The sequence below is a fragment of the Scatophagus argus genome, chromosome 22 (genome assembly GCF_020382885.2).
Source record: "Scatophagus argus isolate fScaArg1 chromosome 22, fScaArg1.pri, whole genome shotgun sequence".
NCBI classification, from domain to species: domain Eukaryota; kingdom Metazoa; phylum Chordata; class Actinopteri; family Scatophagidae; genus Scatophagus; species Scatophagus argus.
The window spans coordinates 14,125,930-14,141,186 of record NC_058514.1 but is presented as its reverse complement, the minus strand read 5'-3'; the positions used below and the strand labels follow the sequence as shown (position 1 = coordinate 14,141,186).

At 41.6% G+C, this 15,257-nt stretch overlaps 1 protein-coding gene across 11 annotated transcripts in view; it reads left to right on the top strand.

The window, feature by feature from the left end:
- Positions 1–15,257, top strand: part of nav3 (neuron navigator 3) — a 372,135-nt gene that overhangs the window by 286,360 nt on the left and 70,518 nt on the right. For all 11 annotated transcript variants that reach the window (XM_046378519.1, XM_046378520.1, XM_046378521.1 and 8 more), the window contains 3 exons: positions 1,656–1,798; positions 7,554–8,703; positions 12,703–12,818. In XM_046378519.1, coding sequence (XP_046234475.1) covers positions 1,656–1,798; positions 7,554–8,703; positions 12,703–12,818 — 1,409 coding nt within the window. The remainder of the gene's footprint in view (positions 1–1,655; positions 1,799–7,553; positions 8,704–12,702; positions 12,819–15,257) is intronic.

Below are 15,257 nucleotides of genomic sequence, written 5' to 3'. Positions count from 1 at the left end.
TTTCTCAAAAACTAGAATGTTTTTAATCCATGCTGCACATCCTTCAGTCCTTCTGTTTGTTTAGTTTTATAAAGTTTAGTAAGTAAAGTCCTTAAAATCAAAATGGAACCCTTTTGACCACTTCAAGATTCCACCCTTTCAAAAAACTTTCCTCTCCGACATCTCGGCTCCATCTGCGATACAGACATGAGTGACATATTCAGCGTAACGAATGGATTATCTCTGCTACAGGACGTCACGACAGCTTTCGGGCTGGGAGACAGAAAGACACCAAACTGTTAGAATTTATTCAAAGTTTTTTTTTTTTGTTTTTTTTTTACTTTTCTTTTTAATACTGACCCAGAGCAGGCCGAGAATGAAAACACCCACAGCCCTCTGAATCACCAAAGACCTTCACTCAGTGCCCATTTTTCTCAGTATTACCTGCCTCAAGTCTAATGCAGTCTGTCATGAAAAAGCAATAAAATCGTGAAGAAGCATAAGAATATTTTTAGGCCATGCATCAACCATAAATGTGACGTAAAATATGATCTTTGGAACCAGTTCATAAAAATCACATCAATCTATAAGAGTTAAGATTAATGGTTAATTAATCATCTGTGTACCAGATGCCAAATCTGTTTTTGAAGTAACTTAGCAACAAACAGATGGGTGATAGCAACTGGCAGAGTGCATAAAAACGAAACGTTATTGTACAATAACAACAGGTTTTTGATACGATAATTCTTTGAGCGCCCTCTTGGGAGTTTAGGAAATCCTCCAGCTGCAGCGTGGCAAATCAACATTTTACACTGGCAGCTTTGACTCTGTCGAGAGAAGAAGATTATGTGAAAGTGTGTATGTGTGTGGGTAAGAGACTAGAGAGACTGACTGAAAACACACACCTCCTTGGTGGCTGAGCGTGTTTGTTTGTTTGTACAGTGTCAGTAGAGGTGAAGAAGTAAATAGTGGGAAACAGTGAGCCATCATTTCTCTCCAGTGTCTATTTTCATCTATTTTTACTTCATTTTGCCCTGCATTATATAATATGAAGTATATTTTAATGTCATTTATACATTCCGTCCATCAACCTTTCATTCATCTTCCTCAATATACTGCACATAATATACTCTTCCAGTTTTTCAAGATTAGTCCTTTTTGTACCAAATTCCTTCTTCAGATTAGTAAGGTAAGACTGTCCACACAAACACAAGGAGGGAGTCTTGTACTTATAATATCATTTAGGAAGTGTTGATCTTGTCTGTGGATCGCTTACATTGGAATTATTTCATGAAGGGATCTCTTCATGGATAGTATGGGAGAAGAGGAACAATTATAGTGACCAGTAACTCTTTACATAGGCATGAGAGTAAAAATACAACAAAAAATTTCCTTATTTATTGAAAACCTTGCCTGAACCAAATCTGCTCTATAATCAGAAATGAGTTCAATCTCAAGTGATTGGATTATTATTACAATGTTTCTGGCTGTTTCTAAGTAATATTGTCCTGGTCACAGATGGAAAATTATTTTATGCTCTTCCTCTTGACCTTTAACTTGGCTATAGACATATTTCTGCTTCCACAGGAGCTTTGCCTCAGGGCAGGTTTTTTCTACAGAGCTGAAACCCCAGTATGTTTTCCTTCAATCCTTTTCTTTTTCGCTGGCCCCTACAGGTTACCAGGTCCCTCCAGAGTACCTGCTGCAGGCAGCGGGGCCTCCAGGAGCCCGGGCTCATGCAACCTCAACCGTCGCAGCCAGAGCTTCAACAGCATCGACAAGAGCAAGCCTCTTCAGTATGCCAGTGGCAACGACAGAGGTATTATTGTCCTTAATACCACAATACACACTCTGATACTTTCAGACGCCAACGTTGTGACTGTCTTAGAAAAATGGAGTTGGTAGGAGCAGATGGGAGGAAGGGGCACATGTCTTACATTCTCCATCCCGACCACTTGGTGGCACCACTGACTCAGACAGACAAAGCTGCAGAGGTGCCCTGTCGCTCACTTTACCAGCCTTAACCAGTCTGCTGAATCATCCCCACTTCTTTATTCCAAGTGAGTTGTAATGGATGCCATCGAGTGGAGGCGCAGACAAATTGTCAGAACTCTTTGAGAGATGACCGAAGGGGCATATTCAGGCTGCTGCTCTGTCATGCATGGTGAAACTACTGAGAGTGATTCTGTTTGGTCGAGGGGTCTCACGGTAGCTGAGACTTAGAGCATATGGTAGTTTATTCACAACAAAACCAATTGTTCACACTTAAATATTTGTTTTAACAGCCTCTTCCTGTTGTGAAGAGTAAATGTATCTGCATGCAGTGTTTTAATTACTTAATATCTGTGATATCAGCTCAACCACTGTATTCATAATAGCTTTAAGATTTCTCTTCTTATTCTTATCAGCTCTCACAGTGACAATAATTAAAACCTGTCTCATTGCTCAGTCATTGTAATCATTAAAACCATTCACAATGGGTTCGTGACAATATAATGACAACCTTTTGTTTAAATATGCGATCATAAACTGTTTTCCAACTAATGAGATCTTGCTTTTAATCTTACAACATACTGTAAGAGCAACACAACCCATTCATTGAGGAAAAAACTGCAGCATTGAGATTTGAGAGGGGAGCAGTAGGAGGTGATGGAGGTGGGGGGAGAGATGCAGTGAGTGACATCAGGCTGCATTTAAAAAAAAAAAAAAAAAAGCCTCCAGCAAATCCCTTTTTGAGTCTGTCTTTCTTGCTTCCAGTCATGGAAGTTCACTCAAAATGTGCACTCAGCCTTCCAATTTCTGTTGGCAGCTTCGAACTCCTCAACAAGAGGAACAGGATATGTGGGGATATGTGATCAAGTGTTTGTAGCTTAAAAGAGAGCGAAGAGGAAGTGGAAGTTATTTGGAAATTGGTATATTGTATTAGTCTTGTATTTTAGTTTAAAAATTAATCATATATGTAGGTTTATCCTTCAGCACACCGCAATGTAAAGGATTCTGTAGATCAGTTTCTTTTAGTTTTGTGAAAATGGGTGGCACCGACCATTCATGGAGTGCAGTTGAGTCCTGCCTGAAGACAAACCCGAAGTTTGTTGAGATAAGACAGCAAGTGTTGGAGCTTCACTGCAGGAGAGATGAAACAATGTTTTGGTCTAAACTAAAAGGGAAAAAAAAAAGAAAGAAAAATCAATTGTGGGGAAATGTCAGTAAGGCAGGCGGAACCTTCTGGGCAAAGGCAGGTAGCAGAGAGGGCAGAAGATGAAAATTATTTTCTCTCTTACACATACTTTCATTTACCCTGTCATGTTATACTTTCTCTTGCTTTCATCTTGTTTTACTGGGTACTTTACAGGCCTTTATTTTTTAGGTATAAATACTACATACACATTCAGCAGGTCCACTTCCACTTCTTGTATGAATCCAAAGAGATATTTTTATCACAGATACAGGTAGTAGCTTTGTTTTACACTCCTTATGACGTCTGATAAAGGGAAATGCGCATGAGTGGAAATCAAGCCTTTGTTTGTTTCTATAATTGTTTTTAGATAAAGGCGTGTATGACCTCATAGGTATGAAGTGAACCCATTAGAGTGTTGTTTTGTTTCTCTGCTCACAAACAGTGAAGCTCTGCCCAAAAGGAGCAAGAGCTCAAAGGGCACAAAGAGCACTGCATCATTCTTGTTGCCATGCAACTGTCTAATTAGCATCTAATTGAAGCATCAAAGGGCAGGGCTTTTTGTTGAATGTAATATTGGACTGAAGAAAGTTGGCAATTGCTCTGCTTGTTGTTAGGAATGAGGATGAGGAGGCAATTTCCTCTAGCAAGGCGATAATGTATTATCTGTCTGACAGCAAAAGTCGAAAAGCATTCAACTTGGAATGTGTGACAAAATGTACCCAAGAACTGCAGTTTGGAAGAGAACAAAAAAAAAAGGTCACCACTGCATAAACCAGCTGCAGGTGCGTGTATATCAGTGTGTGTGTGTGTGTGTGCACACGCGTCATTTCTAACATACGTACTGTTCTGTCATGTAGTTGTAGTTGTATGTGTTTGTCAGCAAAGGGTTCACCACCGCCCAGAAGAAGTGACATTTCATTCCTTGGCCGCTGAGGCAAAAAAAATAAAAAAGAAGAGTCTGTTGCCATGGCAACAACAAGTTACTGCACAGTGAAAAGTGTGGTGGCGCCGCAATACACCCTCCGGGGTGGGGATCTCTAAAGACAGGGTTAATTGACTGGACACACATACAGAGACACACATGTACACACACTTAGAGAATCACGTAAATGCTTGTAACCTCTTAAATTTTCATTCATAAACTGCCTTGAGGACAGCTGCACTATCTATAAAGATGAGTGTTGACACAGAGGACACACACACACTCACACACACACACACAAGAATGGATGCTCTCTCGTCCACATTTATATTGGAACACACACAAAGAACAGTAAAATCAGTGTAGTTATATCAGCTGATGTGTTGATTTAACTTCTCTTGGTTAAGACTTAATTCTGCTGATCTGAGGTCGGAACCTTTTATATTCTGACTAATGTCAGCTTTCGCACCTGCAGTAGGGCATCTTCCAGTTCATTTTGAAGATGCAGAAACACGTTAAAGGACAGTCTGCTGTTCTACAAACACTCGGCTCATCAACACATTCAGAGAAGGCGTATGCACACTTCTGTGCATGCCTGAATATTACATGTGCACATGCACAGATATAAAGCATGTGCATCAAACACATACACACTAATGGAAACAGTTTTGACACCAGGTCTCAAGAAGTATCCAGACAACTAGCAATAAAAACTGCGGAGTGGTATGCAAATTATGGGCATATAATTAATTAAGTTTTAGCATAAAAGCTGCAGAAATTGATGGAATTGTGGATTAATGAGTTATTGACACTTTATTCTTTAATATTATATATGTATAGAGTGTTTCAGTCAGTTTCTGCATTGATGCTTTGCAAACCTGAAGATTGATACGTTTTAGTAGCCAGCTGTTTTTGCTGGATTGTTTCCTGAAATGATTTCAGTAAGATATTCATGATTCCATCAGCTTCAGCAGCAGTGGTTTTATACCTGCTGATTGGCCAGAGACATAAAATGCAGTCATAAAAAACTGAGTGCCAGAAGTTTCAAACAAATGGCAGTGATTTTTCTCTCTCGCAGTCCTAAATGAGTCCTGTGTTAATGGTGAAAAAATAATGAACAGTAATCGCCTATCTTGAAAGAAGACATATGGAGGGAAGTAAAATGCCTATGACATTACTACACATTATCCAGTTGGTTGCAACATTCAGTTTTATTTGCCACAATGTAAAGAAAAGTCTCTGTTATAGCCTGACTGAGTGCACTTTTCACTCCGGATCCGGCACAGTGCACTGGGGCGTTTTCAGGCATGTTTCAGGGTTTTAGAGAATGTTGTCAGAAGTGTAAGCCGGTTAAAGTGTTTCAACCCCCGGCCACAGCTGAAGCTGAACACCCCCCCCCCCCCCCCCGGCTGCCTGAAGGGACTTTAAACTGCAGACTGTGGGTGACTCACAGCCAGCTGAACCCTGCTCAGTGTGTTGACTGACAGCCAGACAGACACTCAGTCTAATGGTGCATAACTTCATGCTGTCACTCTGTCGCCTTCTTCACTTTTTTCCAGCCCCATCTCTAATTCTGCCTTTCCTTTTTCCCCCCTATATTTATCTGTCTCTCTTTCCCTCTCATAACTCATTTCTGTCTGTCTGTGCCTCCCTGTTTTCTGTTGTGTCCATCTTCCTCAAATATCGTCTGTCATTTTGAGGATCTTAAATGTGTATGTGTGTTTGGGTGTGTTTAAGAGAGAGGGACTGAGGGAGGGAAGGGGAAGTGCTGATGGCCGGAGTATCAACCACTCAGGAAAAGCGGGGTGTGTGTAAAGGTCAACGCTCAGCGGCGGACACTAAAACATTTATTTTACATGCATGATGGATGTTTATGTGTGCTGTGTGTGTGTGTGTGTGTGTGTGTGGTTTGGCTCAGCATCTTATATTTTCCTGGCACCATTTGCCTGAAAATCTGGCAGAAATAAGCAACTTTGTAATGCATCATAGCTCGGCATTCAGGCCTGTAATGGAATAAATGTCAGCACATGTGATAAGTGGTCAAAATATAAATGGTTGGAAAAAACAGGATAACATATACAAACATTTAGAGACATAATTAATACCAAGCAACCCTAGACTTTTTATCACATTATCTGACATTGGTTACATCATTATTTGTGAATACTTACATATAATACATACACTTCAAATTCTTTATACCGGTATGTCAGTGAGTTTTGTTGCCACTGACTTATTTTCTTTCATTTATTTGTACTAAATGTGGGAGAGTGTCTCTTATGAACACCACCAGGAAACTTGAATTAAGCATGTCCCGTGGAGTTCAGAAAAAAACTGTTTAAATTCATTTTTACTTTAAAATGACAAATCTAAACTGGCATCCACCCAGTGCCATGTACCTTGCAAATGTTTGTATACCTAGCAGGATTGGTTTTGATGTGAGTCCCTCAAAGGGCAAGGTATTTTCTGCTATTTCCTACAAGCGTTGAACAATCGTACTGGGAGAAATCCCTGGATCAGAGACAGACACCAGTGTCTACACCCACTGCAGCCTCAATATGGAACACATTTTCTGAGTTGAGGTTGCAGTACTCACATTTTTTCTTCCAAGGGTAAAAGCTCACTTTCTTCTACCTACTACACCTTCCGTCTATGTGTAACACAAATAAATTCAATACATTCCCAGAATAATTCTTGGAAAGGCAGAAAATAACTAGCATAAAAAGTAGGCAGGTTCAGACAAACCTCCTTTGCCAAGACACTAAATTAAAAATAACTCCTCAAACTACGAGAACATATTGATCATGAAAGATGGATAATGATGAACAGTGAATCTGGGAGTGGATGGTTTTCTTTCCCTAACATAACTGCTGTGATCTCTTTTGTTGTCACGGCTACAACATGGTGGCCTGTCCCTTATAGCTACTGTTATCCACCTGCAAACATGCTGTGACAGGCCTGTGTTGAAGAGTAAATCAGCAGGTGGAAGTCTGAACAGGAAGTTACAGCACACATGAGTGCAAATTCCTCTGAGACTCCAGTGTAATAATAACAGTGCAGTCTTTTAACCCATCCTTCTGCTGATATTCTGCCAAATGGGAATAAGCACTCAATTTGTTTCAACTTGACACAACACTGAAAACTGAGTTTCTCTTTTTATATAAAACTATAAAGGAGGTAGAGTGTGTGTCTGTAGAGTATTTAAATAAATAAATAAATTCAGTAATAAATCCAGGAATCTTTTTTTATGGTTCATGGTTTGCTTAGAGAATCACTGGTTGTGCCAGTATTACTATAGTGAATACTACTACTGTATGAAAATGTTCCAAAATATACCATCTGTCTTACATGAACAAATTTAGAAATGTCCAAGAATTTACATGATTCTTTGTAGACAAAGTAATGCAGTTCACAGGCTTGACTGTACATGCTTGATAATCACCCTCTTCTGTATCTCTTCCTTTCTCCCTTCAGAAGCAGTGAGGGGAATCCCAGCACCCAGCGGGATGAATGGGAGCAGTATTGGTGGGACGGTCCCCACCAGCCTCAGTGGGCAGCAGCTGGCCTCTGCCATCCCATCACCCACTGCTGGCAAGTCCTGGCGCAGCAAGTCCATGAACCTCAAGCACAGTGCCACTTCGTCCATGTTGGCAAGTCCCACGCATTCACCCTCCCCCACCCATTCACCCCAGGCCTCTGAAGGCCTTCTTCCACACGGAAATGATGGGTCAAAAGTAGGGTCGGTTGGCAGCGGTGGACCCCAGAGGTCCATGCTGGAGAAGTTTCGCCTGATTAACCCTAGATCAGCTTCACGAGCATCACCATCTGTGGCAGAGATGGCTCTGCAGGAGGAGGATGACCTGTCAGAGTACGGTGAGGATGGCCTGACACCCACGGGGTCAGTGTGCAGCAGTGTTAGTAGCAGTGCTACAGCCAAGCAAATGACTACCAAGAACTCTGCATCGTCCCTCACTGCATCAAGCAAAACCTCTTCTTCTTCCCCCTCTCCTTCATTTTCAAAAGCATCTGCCAATGGCAGCAGGTCCATGTCCAAAGATAAGGAGGACAAAATTAAATCTGGGAAATCTTCTAAGGATAGCTCTCCACCCAAAGAGGAGCGCGAGACAATTACTGACCCCACCAAGAAGACCTCAAAAATTGCCAGCCTCATCCCAAAAGGAGGGAAGCCATCATCTGGAAAGAAAGATGGCGGCTCTTCGGCATCTAGCGGCATCCCCAAGCCAGGACTTAAAACACCCTCCACCACAACGTCCAAGCCTCAGAGTCAGTCCCAGAGCCAAAGCCAGGCCGCCTTAAACAGCAGCGGCAACATGCGGGGTGGAGAAGGGGAAAGGGCAAAGCTGACGAAAGGAGGGCAGGGTGGAAGTTTCTACATACAGCGCTCCATTGGGGGTCCAGAGGGCAAAAGGACAAGCATGACTTCCTCCACCAGCACCTCAGCCCTATCTGGGTCTAGTGGGATAATGGGAGGAGGGGGAGGAGGAGGGGTTGGAGGAGGAGGAGGAGGAGGAGCAGCGCTTGGAGGGAACGGAGTGGTTCAGCTTCCTCAGCAGCAGCAGCACAACCATCCCAACACTGCCACTGTGGCCCCCTTCATGTACAGGTGAGATGTGTGAGTTTATGTGTGTGTGCGTGCATGCACTAAAATCCTCGGGATACATTTAAATATGCAAAACTCTTCATTCCTCCTCATTTCTTTCATTCATTTTCTCCACGCAGAGGTCAATATATTGACCCCTTTTCTCAAAGTCATGCCAACACAATTTCAGACACACACTTTCTATATTCACTCACACACACTGCATGAAATCCTGGAGCACTACCAGCGATCAGCTGGTGCTCCCCACAGTGCATCTTGCTCTCGCCTCCACATCTCTTCACAGTCATTACAGGAAAAATTAACAGCCACTGCCTGCCGACTGCCAAAGCCTATTATTTAACTGTCTGGGTTTCATCTTTGATGTGAGAATCCAGACATTGACAGTGTTTAGAACCCTCCTCTTAGAAACCCTTCCTCTTCTCCATTCAACCAGTGTTATATTATTGCATGCAGCTGGCACATGGTTCCCTGATGTTATAGCCATCAGAGGTGCAGGAAGTGGGTAAATCTGCCCAGCAGGGTTGATTTTCTCTTACAAGAGCAGAGGTAATCCAGGGGGGAAAAATGGAGGAGCAGCCAAAGTCTCTAGGATGCCTTTGTGCTCAGAGAGAAAGAGAGTTAGGAATCCCATTAAACAAGCTTTAATCCTTCAACCCCCCCGCCCCCCCCCCTCGTCTTCCTCCTCCGTTGTGCACAGTCATCTCTGCCACATTCAGCGGTGCTCCTTTCGAGCATTAGCATACTTTAATCCCACACATTTTAACAAGTTAAAACTACTGTGTACTGTGTCCGGTCCTGGGCAGATAGTGTGTGATAGTCATGAAGACGCGAACCAGAAGCTGAAACTGCAAATGCACACACAACCCACTCAGTGAGCAAAAAGTAAATGAATAAACACAGGGGGTAGAAAGTGTACCATCTGTGATGTCACCCACAAGTTTCTGAAGAAACATTTTGAAGGCCTGGGCTTGGGTTTACCACTTTCAGCCATTTGTGTAAGTGGTTCCAAATTTGGTTGAAGCAACAGATCCTGCCAAACATACCTCTCACTGATTTTGTTCAAAAAACACATTAGTTCTTATGAGACCATCACTTCTTGGAGCACAAACCTCACATTTGGAGAGAGAAGCTGTTTTTCTCACAACTTCACTGCAGTGAAGAGTGGCCATTGGAAACAAAAGAATAACAACAGCTATTGATTATTGATATTTCAAACCGTATCTGGCACAAGTAAATGGACAGTTGGGCTGTTAGCAGCTGCAAAGTCTCTGCAGTTAAGACTTAGTCATACCAGAAAGTGGCCGTGTAAAATTTATTCACAAGCCCTTACCAGATAGTTGATTTTCTCCAAGCTTTTTTTCTTTCACTCGCTCTGGTATTTAGTTCTTAGGATTGAGTATTAAATTAGTCAGAGTTTTGCCTCCTAAAGATTTGTAAGAATTTACTACAACCCCAGCAGCACTGATTTTGTCTCTAACTTCTGCTCACTGAAATTCTGGTATGCTCAGACTCAGTTATTTCCATACATTAGAAAATAATGTACTAAAAGTAATCCTCATTATTGGAACCTTTCTCTGTATGCTGTTTACATACCCTCTATACAGGATATAAACCCCCTGGTTGCTTTAAAACTTGGGCTGATCCATATGCAAAAACAAAATCAGGTCGCAGTTACCGTGACACTGTGAATGCAATATGTCAGGTTTTTGTGAGAATGATAACTTTTATGCTTTATTTTCACTTAAACAAAATATAAACACGATGATGATGATGTGATCATATATAATTTGATGGATATTGCAATATTAATAAGATTTGATTAATTGTTCAGCTCAAGTTAGCACCCTGTTCTTTCCTGTGAAGCACAGTGCAGATTCATGTCTCTCCTCTACCTGTTTCCTCTGTGCCTTGTGAGCATATTTCTGTAGCCTGCTTCTTCAGCCTCCCCTTCTCCTGCTATAAATGTTCTTCCACACCAGCAGGCCTCACCCGCAGACAGTAAGTGTAAAGGCCTCCTGCTGTGCTGTAATTTACCATCGTTCTCAGCCTAATTAGCCATCTTTGTCTTGTCCTATTTTATCTATGCCCACCCCTAGTTTGGCCTGTGCCAAGTCCAATAGACCGGTGTGGTTGCAGGACTTTGCTGCTGACTTTGCCCCTCCCTTCCCATTTTATAATGTCATTAAATGCATCCCTCTGTGTCCTCCTCTGCTAACATAACCTAAGCTGATCCAAATTCAGAAACATTATCAGGAATCACAGAAATAAGTAAATACGTAAGTAAGTAATATAAGTTAAATCAATCATGTCAACAAAAAAATTATAGGTGTTCCTAAACTGCACTGCAGCTAACCAGTGTGGACACGACTGTGACACCTACATTGTTAGATTACAGTCACAAATGCATTCACAGTATTTCTACAGTTTAAATCATTCGGCCATACGTCAAAAACAGACTTCATCCGAATCTTATTAGTGAAGTTTCCCTTCCCTTTAAAACTAGCAGAATTAATTTTTAGTAAATATTCATTCATTACCACAAGCAGCTATATATGCTTTTGTATTTTCCTCCCAAATTGCTGCATGCAGTCTTTGTCATGAATATCTCTGTCTCCACTTCTGTGAATCCACTGAGGTGAGGGAAGCTTGCAGGAAGAAAAAATCTTTTTCACACGAGCGGAAGTCACAGGCTGATGCTGCTGTCGCGAACAGGAGCCCATTTTTTATCTTCAGCTCTGCAGGTGGTGGTGGTCCCCTGTCTGGTTGTGTGTGTGTGTGTATGTGTGCGTCTGTGTGTGTCATGTATATGGGAGGACGTGAATAGTACACATTAGCTTGTACTCAGATAAGTCTGTGCACTTGTGTATGCTTTATGCTCTCTGTCTTTCAGAATTTTCATGTGTGTGCGGTTAAAAGTATTAGTTCGCATGCTTTTGTGTGTACGTGTGTATGTGCGCATTTCATTGTGTTCATGTCATCTGTCGCTGTCCTTAACTGTGTGTTCGTCTGTGTCAGTCTGTTTTTCACATGCGTGGTTGTGTGTTTTTTTGTCGCTCGCTGTGCATGTCGGACTGTTATCTCATGAAGTGCATTAGACTTTTTCCTTGTTTCTTCAGTTCAGCAAACAAACTGGAGCATGATGCAGCTCAGGGTTGAGGAGGAGACGCACACAAACATATTTCACCTGCACGCACACAATCAGAAGCGTTCACAGAAAACATCTCATCGTAAACCGTCCCCTCCTCCCTTTAGAGGCATCCATCTGTTGCGTACGTGACTAAGACCAAAAATGGTCTCTAAAATTCTCCTTCTTTTCTTGTTTAACATCGCAGGAACACAGTCACCGGACAAAGGACGGACGATTCTGGCTGGTGTTCTAAATTGAATACTAAAATCTCTTGATGGTCTTTCAAATCCTTAAATTCCAACCACTGTGTCTGCTTCACTGACTATCAGCACTCTGCATTTTAGCCGCTCCACATACCACAATGTGGTTATGCGACACAAAATTGTCAGTGTAATTGCTGTTTTTAACTCAAATTAAACAATTAGATGGCACAAAAGAAACTGCCATTCTTGGAAAAAAACTTACGTCCTCCTATAATAGATAATTGGAAGCACAAAAAATATATTACAAAGACACACTACGATACAAACAATCCACAGTATAACCACAATAGCTTTAGTTTATAAAGTAGATAATTGTTATTGGCTTTCACAGTGAACTTATGATGATTGACAATGTGGAATACCAATCATTTTGAAAATTTGAATTTACTGGAAAACGCTTAGACATTTCTCTGTTTCATCATTTCATCTTTTGGCAGTAAATGAATGAACGTGACTCTGCAGCAGCTTTAACCGATCTCAGTGAAAACTCTCCTCCACCCAGGGCAGTTTTGAAACCGCCGTTACAGCCTTCCGTGGTCCGGGTTGAGTTTACCGCATATCTCAGCCTGTCTTCATAACCCGCTGTGTTGTATTTGTTCTTTGTGCCTTCAGGACATTCTCAGAAAATGACTGCACCATGGTGGCCCCAGCCGACCCCTGCCTCAGCCCCACCAAGGGAGAGCTGGTCTATAGCAAGACAGCCAAACAGTGCCTGGAGGAGATATCAGGTACCACAGCTTAACACTCATGCTGGGGGCTCTTCAAACGTGATATTTCTCTGTGTGGGTGTGTGAATGTGGATATGTCTGTGGCATTTACATACGCCTCTTATAATCATGATCATATATGAATTTAACCTTCATCTGCTGTTCATTATCTATATTTACACAGCATTAACATGACTGCTGCCGCAGGGACAATCTACATGTGAGAGGACTTGTTCAGACATTTACGCTCTGTAGGAAATAGAAGAAATTCTTTAGCTTACATTAAGACTGTTGTATTATTTTATGGATTAGCTGCCCTCCCAACATTAGAGAAACTGTATTTTTCTGCAAGTCACAGATGTTTCATGCACTGCACATGCTGTATGTGAAAACTTAATGTTTCTCTCCACTTTGGTTTTTTAATGATCAATGTTGTGACGACACTGTGGTTAAGGTCGGGGTAGATTTTCACTCATAAACCACTTAATTAGTTTTCGGAAAAGATTAGGTTTTGGCTTGAAATACCAGAGTCAGCACAAACAGGCTGGAAATGTCCCAGTGTCTTGTTGCCTCCACCATCCCCTCTTCCTTCTCCATACGAGGAAGTCAGCTCAGAGATTTACAGTAAGGTGCATCGCCAACATTTTAATGTGGCAACTGGGCTGGTATCTGTGTTTACTGGGGGATCCCTTCTCTGCAGCGGTTTCAGGTAGAAAGGGAAAAGGTCAGCACTGACAGCTAGACACAGGGAGCATCTGCGGCGTTTTGCTTACCTCCCTGCAGGCTGCTGTCATCTGTTACAATCCCAGTGCTGCTTCACAACCAGTCATATGCCACATCATCGTCAGTACATACACATCATTTATTGTTTTCAGCCTGAGCAGTGGGATGGCTTTTTTGTGGGCTTTCTTTTTTGACATTTAATGCATTTTATCCAACGCTCTTACAGTGACATTAGTTCAGATATTTGAGGCATATCCAGAAAGTGGAATGAATGGACAAAGTGACAATGGAGCATGAAAAATGTGTCAAAGAGGAGTTTAAGCAACAGACAAACCGATTCAGTAAAGGCAGCAGTGTTGAGGATAAAAGGCTGTTCCTCTCTCAGAAAGATGAACATGGAACCAATTCAACTATGACTGTCATAACACCTATATAACCAAAAAGTGCTGGATGAAATTAAATTTGTTTGCAAAGAGGGGAAACATCAAACATCTTTATTGTCCTTTAATTACGTTTGTGCATCAGAGCTTCAGCAGCTGAGTAGTCATTAATCAGGGGGACATTTGACCTGTTTAAAGAAGTTCCTAACCACAAACTAAAATTCCTGACAAGAAGGCAGATGAGAGGTTAAACCAGGCAGTGCACCATAAGACACAAACCGCTGGCACAGAGAAATTCCATTGTTTCAATAGGAATTTGCCAATTCCAAATGAAGATTTGAAGACATGAAGTGTCACAGCTCCTCCCCCAACCAAGATGTTTGCTTTTCCTGACATTCTGTTTTAAGCATAATTCATTTGTCTGGGAATTGAGTTATTGAGGATCCTTCCAAAGTTTCTTTAAATGATTTTACTTTTTTTGCAAAAAATATCACTTGGTTGAAACGGTGGATATCGTCATTTGGGAGGCAACTTTATCCTTATATAAACAGAAGTAAACGAGGTCAACTTGGATGATAAATCAAGTAAAGAGCTAACGCAATGAAAAATAAGATGTCAAGTTCAAAGCGCGCTGTGCACAAACAACAGCATGTGATTACAGGTTTGGTTTCTCAGGTCGGCAGCGACATTCCAGACATTTTGCTCTGGTTGCGGCTTTTCCAAAGCCCATCATTTGAAGGATAAAATTAGGTTGCGGTGCTGACCGTTTGCTTTGTTTGGGGTCCATTTCAAACACTTGCTTTTTGTTGTCACACGTTTCATGGTCATTCCACATCCTTCGTTTTTTGCGACTCTCTCTCCATGGAGGAGCAGAAATGAGTTTCAGAATAGGAAATCAAGTACATGCACACCACAAATACCACATGAGAAGCATACTCATTTCACATATGATGGATGAACCAATGTCAATAGTGACAATATCCAAACATCAAAGCAGAACAATGAAATAAAATCTTCATTGCTGAGTTATTTTTTTTTTCATCTGCAGCTAAGCTCTGAAGTAATTTTATTGAAATCTGTTAATCAGGTATTTGTGATGAACCAGATAGCTGCAGACTAATGTGCAAACACACAATTCGGATAACCTTGATTGTGGGAGGCAGCTGCTTCCAGTCCCTGCTAGCTACTGGTAACCATGATTGTAAAAAATGTGTGGAAGACAGCTGAAGAAGACTAATAACGACAAGACTAATAAAGCTTGCATTGATTGATGGGGATATGTTGGATCTGTGGTCTCATTGTTGATCCGTGATAAGCTGCGGGCTCGCTATTTTAGCTCCTCAAGACAGGATTTAAT